The sequence below is a fragment of the Moschus berezovskii genome, chromosome 19, assembly GCF_049115385.1.
Source record: "Moschus berezovskii isolate FMDL1 chromosome 19, NW_MosBer_1.0, whole genome shotgun sequence".
Classification (NCBI taxonomy): Eukaryota; Metazoa; Chordata; class Mammalia; order Artiodactyla; family Moschidae; genus Moschus; species Moschus berezovskii.
The window spans coordinates 73,643,767-73,663,638 of record NC_142478.1 but is presented as its reverse complement, the minus strand read 5'-3'; the positions used below and the strand labels follow the sequence as shown (position 1 = coordinate 73,663,638).

The window sequence follows — 19,872 nt, the reverse complement described above, 5'->3', positions numbered from 1 at the left end:
CAGGGAATGAGAGAGGGATTTCGCACTAACTGGTCATGAAACTGTGCCATCAACTCAACTGCATCTGAGACCCAAGGGAACTCCAAAAAGTTCTAGAGTTTTTCTATATCCAGGAAGAGAAGGCAGAGCAACATTTGCAAAGCACCACACCAGTATTAATATAATTATACCCAGTCTTGCTGAGCAATGCAGGCAGGCTCTCTTTGTCCAAAAATCCCTAAGATGGTTCAAGTCTGGAACAAAACACATATTTCCCAAAAGGCAGATTATTGTTCCAAGGAACTGTCCTAACTCCCCCTCAATGTATGATTTATAGCTGATATGCTTAGTGCCTTACGCTAAGTCAGAGGAGAGGGTCTGGAGGTCTCCAGAACGATGAGGAGATGATGGTGTAAGGAACTGTCCTAACTCCCCCTCAATATATGATTTATAGCTGATATGCTTAGTGCCCTACGCTAAGTCAGAGGAGAGGGTCTGGAGGTCTCCAGAACGATGAAGAGATGATGGTGTAAGGAACTGTCCTAACTCCCCCTCAATATATGATTTATAGCTGATATGCTTAGTGCCTTACGCTAAGTCAGAGGAGAGGGTCTGGAGGTCTCCAGAACGATGAGGAGATGATGGTGTAAGTGGCTTCATTCATTCATTCCACCAATGTTAATTAGCACCTACTCGATAAGTCAAGCTCTATTGTAGACACTGGGGATTCCTCTATGAAAAGCACTGACTAAAAAGAAAAGAAAAAGATCAGTGCTGCAAGAGAATAGAAAAGTGTGATAGAATGATCCTCTGTGGGGTGTCTAAACTAAGATCAAAATGATAAAAGAAGTCAACCACGCTGAGATCAGAGGGAAAGTATTCCAGCAAAGATCACCCCTCTGGCCAAGTAGGAAGGTCATCGTGGTAAGAAAGCAGAAAGAAGGCCAGAGTGGCTGCAGTGGATAGGCGGAGTGGGATGAGGTTGGAAAGCTGGGAGGGGAACATCACGTAGGTCCAAGTGGGCCGCAGTAGGAGTGTGAATTTTACTCTGTGATGAGAAGCTACTGGAGGGTTTCAAGCAGGGGAGGGACAGGATCTGACCTGTTTTCAAGGCTTTCTCTCAAGCATGTGGAGAGTGTAGTGCTGGGAGCAAAAGAGAAAACAGAAACATGCAAGAGGAGGTTGCTGCTTGCAGATGAGAAGGGACGGTGGCTTGGTCTCCGGTGGTGGCAGTTGAGACAAAGACAAGCATCGACACTGGGGTACATTTCAGAAACAAAGCTGATGGGCCTTGTTGATGGATCATATGTAGGAGACTGAAGACAGGGGTCATCAAAGGTAATGCCTAGAATCAGGACTTCAGTGACTGCGTGGATGTCATTCACTGAGAAGGGAAACTGTGTACCTTAATTATTGCAGCTTAAGAATTTTAATCTTTTGTTGCCAATACTTCAAAGTGTGTTGAACAACATATGCTTACTTGCCTTAGTTAAAAGAATACGACCCAGTAACTCTGCATAAAGAAGTAAATTACCGGGGACTTCCCTGGTGGTCCAGCGGTTAAGGATCTGCCTTCCAGTGCAGGGGACAAGGGGGTTCTATCCTTGGCCAGGGAACTAAAGCCCTCATGTGCCACTACTACTGAGCCGACAAGCAATGAAAAGATCCCAAATGCCACAACGAAGACTCAACACCCAAAAATAAAAATAATAAATTAAGGAATTAAAAATGAAGTAAATTACCATTGCCTCTGATCATAAATTGAATTCTCATGATGCAAAAATTCTATTGCTTCACACTACATTTTGTCCTCATTAAACAAACATTAAAATACTTTGTGAGGGTAAAAAGAAAAAGAAGAGGAAAAAGGAAGAGGGGAAGGGGAAACTGAGAGGAAAGCTGGCTGTCTAAGCACATCCACCTCCTCCTCAAAGCTTGGTGGGAATAACAGTCCACCTTTAATCAGAATTCCCTTCTGCATGTAGCCTGCCTGTCCTGATCCATCATTTTTTTTTTCATTTATCATCTCTTACTCAATAAATGTTTAAGCCTAATGTTGTACTATTAAGAGCATAATTATCAGTAATGATTAGCTGCATTAGATTAACCTTAAGTTTAAGAAGTCCTCTCCAAGATCCCCGCAAAGGGAGACAGTGGACTTTAAGCGGCAGCAGACTTTCCTGAGGCAGTCACTCCATTTGATGGAGTGGCGGCGAGGGGAGCTCCGGGGACACTGGTCCAGGTTCAGTTCGTTTCTGTCATGGTCACCACTATTCTCCAGTCATTCACCTTGGCCTCATCTGAACTCCTACCCATCGCCACAGGACCTGCACTGAATCATTTACGCCTGACTCTGCCTTCACAATCGCACTGGCACCCAGCACTTTTCACACTGTCCTTGCACAGGCTGTCATTATCTCCCAGTTTTTCTTTAAAAAAAAAATTTTTTTTTTAATTTATTGGCTGTGCCAGGTGTCAACACTCGGATTCCTTGATCTTCGTTGTGACACGCTGAGTCTTTAGTTTTGGCATGAGGACTGTTAGTTGGCACATGGGATCTAGTTCCCTGAACAGGGGTTGTTGTTGTTCAGTTGCTAAGTCATGTCTGACTCTTAGCAACCCCATGGACTGAAGGATGCCAGGCTTCCCTGTCCTTTACCATCTCCCAGGGTTTGCTCAAACTCATGTCCGTTGAGTCAGTGATGCTATCTAACCATCTCATCCTCTGCCACCCTCTTCTCCTTTTGCCTTCTATCTTTCCCAGCATCAGGGTCTTTCCCAATGAGCTCTTTGCATCAGGGGGCCAAGTATTGGAGCTTCAGCTTCAGTATCAGTCCTTCCAATGAGTATTCAGGACTGATTTCCTTTAGGACTAATTGGTTTGATCTCCTCGCAGGGGACAGGGGTTGTGCCTACCCTCAAATCTTCTCCGGGCTAAGCTTTGTTTTCTCACGTGTCTGCTCCTCAAGAGCCACCGTTGTCGCTCTCTCTGCTGCCCACAGCCCCAGCTGTGACCCCAGATGGGCTTCAGACCTGAATAGACCAGTCCAGACATGACTGCACTGAAGAGTCAGCCTAAGCAGTCTACCCTTCCTGACTTCACATCTGTTTTTGACCTCATGTGGCCCCAGGCACTCTTTCAAACCTGCCGCTCAGCACTGGGTCCTTGGTAGTGCCGAGGATAAAGCCAGGGCCTCTGACCCCCATCACTGTCCCAGACTCTGCCTCTAAATTATCTGGGCCATTTAACAAGAACAGATTTCTTCTCATTGCCGTTTAGATTCCTGATAATGTGGAATTATCAATTCCACATTAACAGTACACTGGCTCTATCACTTAAAATTCTTTCACTCAATCCCTCCAGGATTTGGCACAAGTTTGATGTCTTCCTATGAGCCTTCTCTAAAGGGACAACTACTGAAACCACAAGGAAAACATCTGGCCAAATTCATTTCTCCATACCAACTACAGTCAGTCCCCTACACACAAACGTTCAAGTTGGGGACTTTCAAGATGCAAATGTGCGTACCAGACCCTGTACGCCAGCTGTTGTACTACCGTATTTTTCAAGGTGTGTGTGTGCTTAGTCGCTCAGTCACATCTGACTCTTTGCAATGACTGTAGCCTGCCAGGCTCCTCTGTCCAGGGATTTCCCAGGCAAGAATACCAGAGAGGATTGCCATTTCCTTCTCCAAGGGATCTTCCTGACCCAGGAATTGAACCCACATCTCCTACATTGGCATGCAGATTTTTTACCACTGAGCCACCTGGGAAACACTTTCAAGGTACTGTTCTGTAAGATTAGAAGTGTTTTCTTTAATTTTTGCATTTGTCTTTTATGTATGTATTATTTCTGTGAAAAGTATTATAAACCTATTACAATACAGTACTATATAGTTGATTGTGTTACTTGGATACCTAGGCTCACTTACAAGCATGCTGCTATGTATGTAGGGGACTTATTGCATTAATGTTAGGAGTTGGAAGCTAGCAGGAACTACACCTATCTCTCAAACCAAAGGAAAACGTCAGTCCATCTAACGATCGTTCCTTCAGTGTTCAGCCCTAGGGCTGGCTCCCTGAACCAATGCTACTCAGAGTGCCCTGTGGGCCTGGAGCATTGGCTTCTCCAAGGTGCTCAGGAGAACTACGAAAGTTCAGTCCCCACCCCAGACCCACTGAATCAGAGGAGTAAGGGTGGTTCTTATACACAGTAAAGCTAGAGAAGCCTGCCCTAGACTGCACTGAAAGTCACTATTCCTTCTTAAACTTGTTTTGACCTCTTTTTGGGGGAGCAGAAGTGCAGTGACTAACTACAAACTTGGGATGCTAAGATATGGAGGACAAAAAATTTGGGGTAAAAGAATCTCCTGCTTACCTCTAGAGTTGTTTGGGTTTTTTTTTTTTTTTTTAGTATTATTTTTATTTTAACACTTTCAGAGTTTTAAAGACCTATTACCATGGCACTCAGGCTACAAAGTGGGAAACACCATCACTTCCTCATATGCCAAGATAACAGCACGTGAACTGTAAGAATCTTTGGCCAATCTCACTGGTGAAACCCTAGAACAGGGAGGCTCAGTTGAATAAAGACTTCCAGAGGATCCTCACACCACAGGAAAGTTACTGAGATATTTCAAATGGAAATCCACACAAGCCACTCAAAGGTTTTTTGGGAAATTCTTCCACAAACACTTTGTCACCTCAAGAGATGGAGTCATAAGAGTTCCAAGAGGGTGATCCCAACCACCAGAGTCAATCAATAGTGCCAACTGGAGGGCTCTTCTTTCCTGCCATGCCATGCAACTGGGAAGAGGACTTACAGGCTCTCAGTGGCCTTTGTAAACTAGCCCCGTCCTTCTTCTCCAGTCCCAGTAGCCCCCCACCTTCACCCCTAATGCCTTCCAAGTCCTCTGCACTCCAGTTAAATCACACAGACCCAGCCTCCTAGACATACTGAGGAGGCTTTCCTGCCTCCTGCTTCTGTTTGCACCATTTCCTTCTGCTCGGAATTCCCTCTCCATCAAGTTTTACCTGCAAAAACACTACCCCCGTTCAAAGGGAAGCCCAGTCCTATCTCTCTGCTGACACCATCCAGAGCCAGGTCCTTCCTCCCCAGACATTGCCCCGTGTGTTGCCTGTTGCACTTTCCTGGCGCCTATCAGGCCCCATTTTGGAAACTGCTTCTGTATAAGTGCTGTTCCCCAAACATCCTCTAGTTCTTGAAGAGCATTTGTGCTTCCACTTAGCACAGGACCTTCCTTGCACAGGGCAAGCACTCTGTAAAAGCCTGCTGAATGGGCGTGTGGGCGGGTGAGTGACAGCAAATCCTCGAAGCCTCCTCTTGGGGAGACAACAGGAACCAAGTGGCCGAATGCCCCTGCGTCGCACTGATTCCCACTGGCTGCATGGCGTCAGGGCTTTTAACAGGGACATGCCAAGGACGGCTCTTTTCTGAGGAAGAGACAATAAACCTGTCCTGCCAGGCCCATAAAGAGCCCATAAAAACAGTGGGGCTCACTAGAGACTATGAGCTGCTCTGAGATGTCAATAGGGTGACCTGTAAGCTTAGTGTTGGTAAAAACAAGACCTCAAGGAGGGGTCAAACCTTGCGTGCGTCTACATCACACTTGTATTTCCGATTCCTCCCTCATCCTTCGGGGAACCGGTCTAATCTAAATTAACATCTTGATTCCCTAGCAAAGAGTCTTTTCACAGGGGAAGTTTGAGAAGGCTTAATCTTTGACCCTCACCATCTCTTAGGGATGACATTTCCTGGTTGGGGACAGAAGAGAAGGTGGGGTTCCTACATTCAGGCTATTTCATTTCTTGAGGCTCTGGTAAATATTTAGACACAGGCCTTCTCAAGAGTCATCATAATCTCTGTTTACTCTACATCAACTCACATTCCCCATAGACAAAGGTGGCCTTTCACTTCTTATCTTCATGAACTCTCTCTTTGTCCCAGGAACCAAACAAGTGTGAAATCAGGAAACCACTACCAAAGCTGTCATCTTCCCAGAGGCTGTAGGTGGGTGAGGTCTTCTGTTGGCACTTATAGGTCAAGGAGGCCGGAGACCAGTCCTCTCACAAACTCAGACAAACTCATCTTAGGGATCATTGACAACTCAGGGCCCCTCACCTGAAGGGCCTGATCAGGATGCATGATCTCTCCCCTACGCTGGCCCCACGTCAGTTCCCAGGTACCCCAAGCTCCTCCCCACCTCAGGCCTTTGACCATTCTGTTCCTTCTGCTTGGATTGCTCTTTCCCCAATCTTCACATGGCTGCCTCCTTCTCATCCTTCAGAGCTCAATCTAAAAACGGCCTTCCCTGATCCTCTTGTGTAGGTTAAGACTCAAAACACTGCCTTATTACCACTCACCACTGTTTGTAATTTTAGATACATTTTGTAAGAAGTTGTGTCACACACACACAAATATATACCAGGCCCTAACACAGATATGACACATAGAAGCTAGTCAACATGCAATGCAGGATGCAATCACGGCAGTGCATATATAAGTAAATGGTTGACTTCATACTGTAGCAAGAAGGATTTGGAGATGAGACACAGGGACAGGAGGATGATAAGGGATGATGATGATGATGATAAGAATGGCCGGCCTGGGTGCACTAACTGTATACTATTCTAAGAGATTTACATGTATTAACTAACTCAATCCTCAAAACAACTCTGAGACATAGGCTCTGTAATATCTACCTTGAAGTTGAGAAAACTGAGGCAGGAGAGGGTAAGTAACTCACCCTAGGCCACGGAGATAGGAATGGATGGAGCTGGGGTTCAAACCAAGGCAGCCTGGTTCTTAATCCCAACTCCAAATCAGCCCCCTAACATAAAGCTTACCCAAAAAGACACAACCTCAAAATGAGCCATGTCACTGGTAGACAGGGAAAGCCCAGATACATTTCTAACTCGAGGGAGCCAAAGACTTCATCTTGGCTGACAGTCTCAGCACTCTTCTGACTTCTACCAACTAGCAACATTGGTTATAGGTTACTTTTCCCTTTCTCTGTCGGCAAAAGTACTGACGTGTCAGAGAATGCTGGGAAGGCAGCCAGAGGCAGAGGAGAAGCCAAGGGCTTAGGCACAAACTAGAGCACAGGAACTTGGCTACCCTCCAGGCAGCTGAGGCCTTGGAACACAGAGTACATCGGGTAGGGAGCACCTGCACAGGAATCAGAGAAACTCCTTAGAGAAGGCCAACAAGCCTTGAAGAATGGGAGGGAAATGGGTCCAGAAACGAGAGAGGGAGAGAGAAGGATGCAGGGGAGAGCAAGAGAGGGGAGGAGGAGGAGGAGAAGGAAGAGAAGAAAGAGGAGAAGGAAGCGAGAGAACAGGTTCTTCGAGAGCTAAGCAGACACTGACACGGCAGGCACAAAACTCTTACCAGGAAGGCAACACAGATATGCAGGAATTGACAAATTTTGCAAAATCTTGACTCGAACTGAAAGAAATTACATGTCTGAAATAACAAGGAAGCATGGTCACACCAGATTTTACCACGGTGTCCATATAGGCTGAAATCAGGCACTCTGCTTAGGGCCAGGCTTGGTTTTCCAGTTTTACTACGAAAACTGAGCCTAAAAAAAAAAAAAAAAGAATCCTAAAGGAAAAAAATGAGGTGTACCTAGGAACAGAAATGTGGAGCGCTGCTGGAGGCAGGTTTTCACTTGGACCTCCTGAACCCTTAACACTGCCTACACTGTGCAATCACTGCGGCAGAGCAGAATGCAGGCTGAGGGCTCAGTGACGTCAGCAAAGTGGTCCGGCCTGAGGGTCTGGGGACACAGCTCTCTTCTCCCTCTCATTCTTTCAACTCAGTACATACTGGACGCAAGGCCCTACACTAGGTGTTGGAAGAGATTATTATTTTTTAAAATGATTAAGAAAAATACAGGCTCAGCTCTGAGATAAATGAAAGCACACACAGCTTCATGAAATCAGCAAGAAGAGAGGGCTGCCTGGAGACTTGGCAGTCACCTCCAGCCAGGCTTATGAAGGTCAAGTAGCTGTCTGTCTCCCATCTCACATCTTCCCGACCTTGCTCCCGAGGTGAGCTCTCTGCTTCTCCTGTGTCCGTTCACTTCACTCCTGCTTTTCCTCTCACTCATGAGTTCCCACCTAGGTCTCAGGCCTACCAGTCTCTTCCCAGTGGCCACTCCTAAGTGGCTGACCTTTGATCTGATCCCTAGGTTTTAGATTTAGTGACAAAATCAGAAACATTTCACTCAAAAGAGTTGAAGAAGTATGAGAAGCTGTCCTCTTTTCTCAGAAAATTTCCATCAGGGTCTCTGGTCAAACATAAATGGAAGAATGTCTTGGTTTTCAGATACACCTGTAGACCGTGCCTATAGATCTCATAAATTTCCATTTCCAAGAATAAGGAGAAAGACACGAGCAACCAGAAGAAGAGGGAGAACCCGGTTCTGTTCTTATCTTGTGGGCACGTGGGCAGCTCATGGGGTTAGTCGTCATTCTTGCTGGACGGCTGAGGATTCAATCAGATAAGTAATTGAAGAAAGAACAAGAGCTAAACCTGAGAGTTTATCATTCGCCAGATTCTATTCTGAGACTGAATGTGCATCTTCACAACAACCTCAAGTAAGTACTGTTTCTCTGTTATCAGGAAACAGTCAGTCACTGAGATATTCAGCAACTCAAACAGGGCCACACAGCTAGTGAGGGGCAGAGGCTGAATTTGAACCCAAGCAGCCTGACTTCGGCCCAGGCCTGAATAAGAGGTCAACAAACTAGAGCCTATGGGCCAAATCTGACACTCTGCCTGTTTTATAAATAAAGCTTTATTGGAACACAGCCATCTTATTGTCCATGGCTGCTTTCATGCTACAGCAGCAAGGCTAAGTAGTTGTGACAGAGATTGCATAACCTCCAGAAATATTTACTCTCTGGGCCTCTGCAAAGAAAGTTTGTCAGCCTGTGACCTAAACCACCGTGATATACTCCTCTCTGATGATTCTCAAATAGTAAAGGAAGGAAAGAAACTATGGCTACTGAGAGACACACAGCCATCCTACCTCCACTGGTGATAGACTGGCTAGGATGATGGTTCCTTCCTCTGTGGTGTGGAATCTCAGCATTTCAGTCCTCATCAACGCTTTGAGATCTTGATCTTACTATCTCCCACATAGAGGAGACTCTCTGAGACTCAGAGAAGCTAATGATTGGTCTGACGTCACAAATCTAGGACAAGGTAAATCCTCCAGCTCCTTGTGAGATCCCCACTCCCTTTGGATACTAACTTCTGAAGTGTTTGAAAATGCCTTGAGGGTTGTTAAAGGGTTGGCTCAGCCCTGTTGTACCTGCTGCTCCATGGAGCTGGTTCTGCCAGTGGTTCTGGCTGGTGTAACCAAACTCTTCTCCAAAACAAAAGTTCTCTGTGGGGCTGTGTACATGGGGCTCTACCTCTCTGAGTAATTTCTGCTGCCACAAGCCAAGGCATGGGGAATTTCCCCTTCAAAGCTCACCTTCCTTCACATCTCCCACACCCTCAAAAAATCATTACAACGCAGCACCCAGGAAGTTGTTCATCAACACACCAAGCCATGGTGCTATAGAAAAGGACTCCTGGCCCACAGTTACATAAGGTTTCAGTTTACTCACGAGGTCCCGTGTTTCTCAGCGGGCTTGGCTTGCCCCAAGTGACTCACACTTCTGAGTCAAAGACCCCTGCCTGGCCATCTTTGTGAGCTAATTCCTCCTATAACGCAGCCCAGGAGTCCTTGCCCCTCCTCCTGATGGTCCCTCACTTCTATCCCCAGGCCAAGCACAAACTCTCTCTCTCTCTCAGTCTCACTAACTTTTTGGGAATGGAATCTTTTTCCAGAGTGCCTGGACCTCCACCTGTTACAGATCAAAACTGTACCATTCAAAGTCACCAAAACCCCCAGGTGTACCCCAAAAAAACTGGTCTCTCCTCTGTCCAATCTTCTTTCAGACTTTATGAGCTCTGATTTCCACTTGCTTTTCTCATGGATGACTATCCAAGCCCTTGGGGCTTCAGGTATATCAGTCCAAGGTCAGTGCAAGTCCTCTCCTCCTGAAACCCCCTGGGACTATCGTTCTGAAGCTTCTCTGCTTGCTCACCCTTGTTGCTGTTGTTTAGACACTAAGTCGTGTCCAACTTTTTTGCAACACCATGAACTGTAGCCTGCCAGGCTCCTCTGTCCATGGGATTTCCCAGGCAAGAATACTGGAGTGGGCTGCCATTCCCTTCTCCAGGGGATCTCCCAAGCCCAAGGATTGAACCCAGGTCTCACGAACTGCAAGTGGATCCTTTACCATCTGAATTGCCAAAGAAGCTCAAAACTTAGATTGGGGGGTTGTTCACCCTACTACAGCACAAAGCAACAGAGCTAAAGGCAGATGAAGGGGATATAGGAGCCACCAGGGGCTGAGAGAGACGTCAGCTCTGAGAGCCTGCAGTCCCTGCGATGTCCTCCTTGAGCGGGTACACTCGAGGACTGATACGCTGAAAATAATCTTACAGACCGATGACAGGTCTAAACTGACTTTGCACTTTAGTCCGAAGGGAAATTAGAAGTATAGAAGTACAGTTTTGATGCAGTTTAGTCTATTTCTCAAGTTTGAAAAATACTTTGACTTGCATTTTCTTGCATGCTGTGTTGTCCTTTCAAATGTGTACTGCAATAGTTTTAAAATCATTTTAAATTTTAGAATGGAAATCATCTATTATTTTTCTTCTAAATTAGAGGTTTTTAAATTTCATAAGTTAACAGAACATTGACCTCAAACAAAATTTAGTAGAGCTAGAACAAATAATTTCACAATTTGTATGGAAATACAAAAAACCTCGAATAGCCAAAGCAATCTTGAGAAAGAAGAATGGAACTGGGGGAATCAAACTTTTGTTATCTCTCTATAATGATGTTGTTTTTAAATGCCATGTACTCAGTGAGTGATATAAACACAATGTAAATTTCCGTTTTCTAATAAAAAATTTTGAATTAAAAAAAAATCTTAGTAGAGTCCCCTCATATAAAATAAGTAAAAACCAGGTTGCTGGCAAGGAGAGCAAAAGCAGTCCCTGAAGCATCTCTGCAGCTTTCAAAGGTGTTAGACGCTCAGTCGTGTCTGACTGATTCTTTGTAGGCGGATTCTTGAGCCCATAGGGAATACCTGAGCCACCAGGGATACCTGAGCCACCAAGGAAGCCCAAGGGTTGTAGTGAACATTCTTTTAAGGACTACTATCTAAGAATATAACACAGTTTGAAAGTGAAAAGTAAAAGTGTTTGTTCCTCAATCATGTCCGACTCTTTGGGACCCCATGGGCTATAGCCCGCCAGGCTCCTCTGTCCATGGAATTCTCCAGGCAAGAATTTTGGAGTGGGTAGCCATTCCCTTCTTCAGGGACGTTCCTGACCCAGGGATCGAATCTGGGTCTCCTACATTGCAGGTGGATTCTTTACCATTTGAGCCATCAGGGAAGCCTATAACCACACTTTACTGAATCTAAAACACCAACTATTATAAGACATACCACATAGCACAAAGCTTGCCACTTAACATATGACACACCACTGACTGACTGTCAGACAGAGTCAGTCTCAGAGCTGTAAAAATGTGGTCAATGTGTGGCTGGAATTGATGATTTACAGTAGCTATAAATAAATTACATATAAATTGTGTTCATTTACTCACACAGTCAATGTGAAAGTTAAATTTAAGTGATGTGGCAGCAATGGTTTTATATAAATGCCAGCTTCCAGGTACTGGGCAGCCGACAAGTGCCAACTGAGGGGTTCTGTCCTGAGTCTCCTAACCTTTCTTTCACATGTTAACATTTGCATTTACTAAGCCCCTGCCAAGCACAGTGCTGAGTACTGTACATGCATAATCTCATTTAATCCTGACAAGAGTCCTCCACAGTAGGTATTATTCTCCTACTCTGTAGGAGAAACTGAAGCTCAGGGGAGTTCAGTGACTTGCCCAAAGTCATACAACTAATACACGAAGCAGGTCAGATGGGCTGACTTCAAAGTCCGTGCTCATTCTACTCTAGAATTTTCCGGAATTAGAGCATTTTCAGGATTGAGAGGGACTTAGAGGTCACTGCATCCCCATTCAAGAATCCCCTTGGGGTTTCTCTGGCAGCTCAGTGGTAAAGAATCTACCTACCAATGTAGGAGACATGGTTCAATCCCTGATCATGGAGGATTCCACATGCGTTGGAGCAGCTAAGCCCATGTGCCACAACTACTGAGCCTGTGCTCTAGAGCCCGAGAACCACAACTATTGAGCCCACATGCCCTAGAGCCCATGCTCTGCAACAAGAGAAGCAACCGCAACAAGAAGCCTGCAAATGCAACCAGAGAGGAGCCCCTGCTCGCCCCAACTAGAGAAAACCTGTGCGTAGCAGCAAAGACCAGCACCACCAGAAATAAATATATTTTTTTAATAGAGCTATCCAGACAGGGCAGGTTTTTAATTTGTTGCCCATGGTTAATTTCCACAAAGAACCTTCTCCTAGAGCTCTGGGCTTCTTGTGTTTTCTACATTTAGGACTTTGAAGGAAACAAAAGGATTCCCCTATTTTAGCACTGGGAAGTGTTAGAGTCTTAACCACTGGACCACCAGGGAAGCCCCTGAGAAGCTTTTTTTTTTAAAAAAATGCAGATTCTTGGAGCCCTCTTTCAAGGTGTTTCAAGTGGATCTGGAATGAGGCCCAGGAATCTGTATTTTTTAAAAGTACACCAGGTGACCTGGATACATGGGCAGTTTACAAACCTTTCGTATAATCTCATGAAAGCTTAGATACCATTGTTGGAAGAAGAAGAGTAAAATTTCAGCCTCATCAGGGAAGCAGGGACTTCTCCACAAAAGAGGAATGATGTCACATTGGTCAGAATAATCCAACAGTGAGACAGGAGTAAGGAAAACAACACCCACAGGAAACCCACATAAACCTCTGAACCCGACCTGTTCGGTCAGGGTTGGGTGGAGCCAGTTCCTCTCATCAACCAGCTCTCAGCCCAGATCCAAACCCAGGTGTCATCAGGAAGGAAGGCACCATCACTGGTTAAGATGTGATGTGTCCCCAGGCCTACCCTAAAATGTCTTATCTCCCAGGGTGGTTCTGCCCGATGCCTCTGCCTTCTCATCAGCTTCTCTAAGACCCAGAGAGTGGAAGCTCAGGCCTTATCCCTGATGCAGCAGCCCTAGAAAGTTCCCATGAAGAGGTGCGGCTGCTGTTGCGGAGGGGCAGGGAGGAGAACGAGGTCTGGACGCAAGCGAGGCGGGGTGAGCACACGACGGGTCTAGTCTCGGGGGTGCCGAGGCATTCAGTGGGGTGGGGGGCCAGCTTCCAAGCAACTGCAGGAAACTTCAAGGTCCCACTCAGTTCTCTAATTCAGCAAACCTCAAGTCCACTGAGAGTTCACGCCAGCCTCTGCTCTGAAGTCTGCAGGGCAGCAGTGTCCAATAGAACTCTCTAAAATGATGGAAATGTTCTAGATCTGCAGCATCCAACATGGTGGCCACCATCCACATGTACCTATTAAGCACCTGAAGCATGGCTAGTGTGACTGAGGAAATAAATTTTTGATCTTATTTTAATTTCAATTTAAAAAGCCAATGTGGTTAGTGGCTACCCTGTTGGACACTGCAGTTCAACCTTGTCTTGAACTTTGTGGTCACAGCTTTTAGAAAAGCATCAAAGGCCAAAGCATGAGAAGATAAAATGTGTCATGAGAGACCGCCATGAGGGGCCCCCACAGAAGTCAGCAGCTGCCCAGCGTTCTTGGCCACCTTAAAGATAAAGAGAAATGACTTCAGGGATAAAGCTGGCAACTGTGAAGATACTAATTTACTTGCTTGTTTCACATTTTGATGGTGCAGTGTAGTGTATGGGCTCTTAACTCCCCAACCAGAGATCGAACCTGGACCCTCTGTTGTAGAAGCGTGGAGTCCTGACCACTAGACCGTCAGGCAAGTCCCAAGATGCTAATTATTAACTCCCATCCCCAAATAACTGATCAGAGGGCAGCTGCAGGAAGTGTCACGGTTTCCTCCTGCCTTCCCTCTGTGCCGTGTGTTATGACAGTGACAGTCTCTACTTTCTCACTTCTCTTCCTCCATAGCTGTCACTCTCTTCTCATTGTATGTACACTTCATTAACCCCCCTTTCACTAGCCAGTCCTGTTGCTATCTTGCTGCTGCTGCTGCTGCTAAGTCACTTCAGTCGTGTCCAACTCTGTGTGACCCCATAGACGGAAGCCCACCAGGCTCCCCCGTCCCTGGGATTCTCCAGGCAAGAACACTGGAGTGGGTTGCCATTTCCTTCTCCAATGTGTGAAAGTGAAAAGTGAAAGTGAAGTCACTCAGTCGTGTCCAACCCTTAGCGACCCCACGGAATGCAGCCTACCAGGCTCCTCCATCCATGGGATTTTCTAGGCAAGAGTACTGGAGTGGCTTGCCATTGCCTTCTCCGGTTGCTATCTTAGGCCCAACGAATTGCACAATTTGGTGAATCTGGTCGACAGCAGTTTCGATGAGAACTCTGGATAGAACCAGTCACTGGGCTGACCTGATAACCCAGCAGAGCCCTGAGGTGACAGGATAGAAGGGCCCTCCCACTTTCTCTTCCACCTCTGCACGTGTCCTATGATTGGGATTCTTCTGCCCGTGCGCAAGTGTCAGGGAAAACACCCCACATACATACAAAACACAAAATCCACCAGGAGATGAGGAGAACTGCGACTGGGGACAGTAGGGGCCCTTCCTCTAGCTACTCTTCAAGTATTTATTGAGAGCTCCTGGGTTTCAGGCCCTGTGTTAGGCTCCTGATGTAGACAGAGAAATTCTCTCCTCTGTAGAACTTGAAGCAAAAAGAACCACTGTTCACTGAGTTTCTACCCCATAAGAGGGTCCCCACTTCTCATACTCCTCCTAGAAGGTAAATATCATCACTCCCATCTTACAGAAACTGACGTGAAAGCTCAGACTTGCCCAAGATCACCTTGGGCAAGGTGCTCTTTTTGCTCTTCCACACTGTCCTCCTTGTGAAGTCTTTCCTCTATTTATCCCTTGAAAAAAAAAAAATGCCAAGCATTATTTCTTTAAAGCTTGCTCCCTTACCACTGGAGATTAAGGTGAATTGGTGACCTGGTGAGAAGGTGATCCGTTTTTCGGGATCAAAGGCAAGAAGAAAGAATCACCACAACCCAGAGCCAACAAGAACGTGGGGAATATCATAGTTCGGGGAAATAAATATTTCAGAGAAAAAACTTACCGGCCACCACACCATACTTCGTCCTGCCAGGAAGAAGCCTCCAACAGTCCCACGGTTAGTGGAAAACATGGCCTAGGGAGGAAGCGTCAAAAACTTAATAGAAAACCAGAACAGAGCAACCTTGCCAGCCAAGAGGACATCCCCCGTCTCCCCATTTACTCACACTTTCTTCAAACTACTTTACTCTCTGAAATAATTCCACACTCTAGGACATCAGGTCTTAGCTCAGTACCAGGAAGAATTTCCTTGCCATCAGAGTCATCCAGGGATGGAAATAGAGCCCCTGGAGGAAGTTTCTGCTGGAACTTTTGGAGTCAAGCGCTGACAATTTGGAGGCGTCCCAGGTGGCTCAGTGGTAAAAAAATTTGTCTGCCAATGCAGGAGATGCAGGTTTGATCCCTGGGTTGGAAAGATCCCCTGGAGTAGGAAATGGCAACCCACTCCAGTATTCTTGCCTGGAAAACCCCACAGACAAAGAAGCCTGGCGGGCTAGAGTCCATAGGGTCACAAAGAGTCGGACACAACTGAGCAACTAAACACACACACATGCTGACAATTTGTCAAGGTGATTTTGTCAGGTGGTTTAAACAAGAGATTTGAGAATAGGATGACGAGGGTTGAACATGACCAGGTTAGGCCCTCACTTTGTGAGAATATGTGAGGGCCACTCTAACAGCAGTGCAAGTGGTGGTCAGCACCATGGAGAGGGGGAAGGGTGAGATATTGGGAAGAGCACTGCCTTTGGTGTCGGAAGTTCTGGGCTCTGGTCCAAGCCCTGGGGCTGACTTTTCTGAGTGGTTTCGAGTCACCCTCTCTTATCCTTGTCTCTTAAATAGAAAGCTTGGGCTCCCCCATTACGACTCAGGCATCCAATGATGCTATTAATGTAAATGCTGCATAAAGCAGGGGTCAGTACATTTTTTTCCATTAAGAAAAAGGACATGTGATGTGAGTTAGTGCTCAGTCATGCCCAACTCTTTGCAATCCCATGGACTGTAGCCCACCAGGTTCCTCTGTCCATGGGATTTTCCAGGCAAGAATACCTGAGTAGGTTGCCATTTCCTCCTCCAGAGGGATCTTCCCAACCCAGGGATCAAACCCTCATCTCCTGCATCAGCAGGCAGATTCTTTACCACTGAGCTACCTTGGACACTCTAAGAAAAAGGGCCAGGTAGTAAATAGTTTAGGTCTTGTGGGATATATATGATCTCCACTACATATTCTTTTTGTTTGGTTTGTTTTTTTACAACCCCTGAAAAGCATTTTTTAAAAAAACTTAACTTGTAAGCCAACAAAAATAGGCTGTGGGCCAGATTTGGTCCATGGGCTGCAGTTTAGCAACACCAGCACAAAGGGTTTCAGGATATCTTAATGAAGTTTTCCAGAAGAAATAGCCAAAAAGGATACAAAATTCCCCATAGGAAGTGGTGAAAAACACATGGAACTATACCCTAAAGAAATAAGAAATTCAAGAAACTCAAGCCCAGATACTATTGGATGAGGCAGCATTTTCCAATGATTAAAAGGATTTTTTAAAAAGAAAAAATATTGGAAGAGATAGGGATGGACGAAGGGAGGTTGGCCTGGGTGCCTTCTTTAAGTTGGGGAAGCACAGTGGGCCTGGATCGCTGTTTCTGCAGCCTGGAGATCACACAGGAGTCAGGATGTCCGTCCCTGAGCCAAACCACTCTTGACACTCCACTGGAAAAAAGAAACTTACACTAGAAGAAAGCCAGCATGTAAAATGATCAGGGAGTTGGAGGCACTGACTAATAGGGAAAGACTAACTGAAAGAGAAGGCAATGGCAAGCCACTCCAGTACTCTTGCCTGGAAAACCCCATGGATGGAGAAGCCTGGTGGGCTGCAGTCCGTGGGGTCGCTAGGGGTCGGACACGACTGAGCGACTTCACTTTCACTTTTCACTTTCACACATTGGAGGAGGAAATGGCAACCCACTCCAGTGTTCTTGCCTGGAGAATCCCAGGGACGGGGGAGCCTGGTGGGCTTCCGTCTATGGGGTCACACAGAGTCGGACATGACTGAAGTGACTTAGCAGCAGCAGCAGCAACTGAAAAAGACTCTGATGTTGGGAGGGATTGGGGGCAGGAGGAGAAGGGGACGACAGAGAATGAGATGGCTGGATGGCATCACCGACTCGATGGAGGTGAGTTTGAGTGAATTCTGGGATTTGGTGATGGACAGGGAGGCCTGGCATGCTGTGATTCATGGGGTCGCAAAGAGTCGGACACGACTGAGCTACTGAACTGAACTGAACTGTAGACAAACACTAACAGGCTCGTTAGGCAGCATTTAACAAGACGAGTAACACGAATTCACAGATATTTGAGAAGTGTAGACACCATCTCCATCGGGACTGGCAGGGCTAAAATGAGATTGGTTAGGGGAGCTGAGCTTATTGACAATTGTCAGGGAAACAGGAGGTACAGCTAGCAAACAATGGATTCCCATCTCACTTGCAGCACTTACGAATACAAGCTGGGGTGAGGGATGAAGGCAGGCAGGGTGACAGAACACACGGTGCCATGGAAAACTGAGAGTCAGTGACCCGCGTTCCATGCGCCACAACCTTAGGCAAGTCACAATCACACAAAGCTTCGATTTCTTATTCTGTAAAATGAGGATTCGCATTCCTGCCCTCCTTGTGGCTTTTTCTGAGATGTCCTACCCATCTGACCACTTTTGCCCATTTTACTTAAAAGAACAAAAATCATTCAGGGTCCGACTCAAACCCTGGAAAGCAAATGATAGTATTGGGTTAGCCAAAATGTTTGGGTTTTTCTGTAAGATGTTGGACAAACACAAGTGAACTTCTTGGTCAACCCAATTACACTTTTAAAAGGTTCCTAGAGTCCATAATGAGCTTTCAGATGCATCTCCCAGACCCTCACAGCCATTTATGAGGAGTCACAAGAACAGGTAAGATTGTACCCGTTACACAACTGAATAAACTGAGACTGAGCAGAGCCACCAACATCGAAACGACACTGGAAGGTGTAGAAGCCAGTGCTAAACCTCAGAACCTCGGCCCCTGGCTGGACTTTCCACAGAGTCTAGGAAGCTGAGGCTACTGAGCAAGAATCAGTCACATAGACCCCTTGTGACACTTAAGGCCTTCAGTCACATCTGGTTTCTTTTTAAATTATGCTTTTCTTTTTGAAAATCAATACTTTCCTTTTTCTGTTAAGAAAAAAAAAACACTGTATGACCATGAAGGGGTTAATGTCCACCCTCCTCTCCTCTAAGTCAAAAGACTTCAATCACCCTCTAGCACCTCGGCTTCCTGGTCTGCCACCCCCCATGCAGGCCTTTGAGAGTGACTGGAAGATGTTCGCACTTAAAACACCTGTCTTCCAGTTGCTGGGTGTGCCTGAGTCTGTTCCAAGTGAAATTTCCAAGTTCAGGACTGCTGAGAACAAGTTTCTCTGGTTTGGTGTGTCCCCAGAGTCCCAAGAGGGAGCCCAGTCATTTCCCTCTCCCCAGCCCAGCCAAGGCCACACTCCGGCCTTCCTCCTCCTCCTCCTCCTCTCCCTGGGTCCAGCTTTCCCAGCTCTCTCTCACTCCAGCCCCTGCACAGGGCACAGGGCCTCTCCCAGGAGGGCCGCCCCAGAGCATCTGCAGCTGGTAGGAGCTGTGTCCTTCCCGACCCACCTGTTTCTCTTCCATCTGACTAAAGGCAGGAGGTAGTCACCTCCCTGGGGCTCACTGCTCAGCCCTGGGACCCTCCCTGCAGCTGCAGGCTGGTCCTCTGCTGCCTCTCAAGCCCCCAGCCTCTCCAATCTCTCACTCTCCTTCTCTGCCCACTGGCCTGGGATGGGGGAGCCTCCCAGCATCCCCTTACTTCTGCTCACCCTTGCTTGCCCCCTCAGCTCACATGGTGCCCCCTGAACTCCTCTCAGACGTTTCCAAGTCACTTCCACCTGGCTCCACACACCCTTCAGCCCACCCTGCCCTGCTGGGGCTTCACCAAGACCCTGGCTTCTCCATGGGCCCCCTTCTCCCTCCCTCCTCTTGGCCCCTGTGCCCTCAAACCCCATGTCTCAGGACCCACACCTACCCACAGCCCGACAGCCATCACCACCACGAAGTAGATGACAATGACAGCGATGTCCGCCGCATTGCGGATGCGCTCGGAGGGCTTGAGGGGCTCGGCAGTGGCCGTGGCCGGGGGGCTCCAGGTGCTACCGTCCATAGTGGCAGCTGCAGCGCGTCCCTCCTGCCTGGGCTGTCGGTTCCTTATACGGCCTCCAGGTTAATGATCAGCCCGAGGGAGGGGACCGGTGGAGTCTGGCAGCAGGACTGTCGTGCAGGGGCCCCAGTGCTGGTCAGGGAGCAACTCTGAGTGCAGAATGAGGAGGAGCTGGCAGAGCTGTTGGCAGGAGGTGGGCGGATAGGTAAAGGCTCTCCAGAGAGCGGGGTGGGGCCGGCCAGGGGGTGGTGCCCGCGGAGCACAAAAGCCCGCTGTGCTCCCATTGCTGGGCACCTGGCAGCCTCGCCTGGCCTGCTTGAGGCCACACCCAGGCTAGGGCTCCAACGGCTCTATTGAGGAGCCAGGCTGCCTGGTGCTGGGGACCTAGAAG

General features: G+C 47.2%; 1 protein-coding gene across 2 annotated transcripts in view; it reads right to left on the bottom strand.

The window, feature by feature from the left end:
* SLC5A1 (solute carrier family 5 member 1) overlaps nucleotides 1–19,658 on the bottom strand; it is a 49,744-nt gene extending 30,086 nt beyond the window's left edge. The window contains exons 1-2 of one of the 2 annotated variants that reach the window (XM_055405246.2): nucleotides 19,350–19,658; nucleotides 15,274–15,345 (exon numbers count right to left, since the gene is read on the bottom strand). In XM_055405246.2, the coding sequence (XP_055261221.1) occupies nucleotides 15,274–15,345; nucleotides 19,350–19,484 (207 nt within the window). In that variant the 5' untranslated portion in view covers nucleotides 19,485–19,658. Of the gene's footprint in view, nucleotides 1–9,038; nucleotides 9,238–15,273; nucleotides 15,346–19,349 lie in introns of those variants that run through there. The other variant, XM_055405248.2, reaches the window with a different exon arrangement.
* Nucleotides 19,659–19,872: the final 214 nt, after the last annotated feature.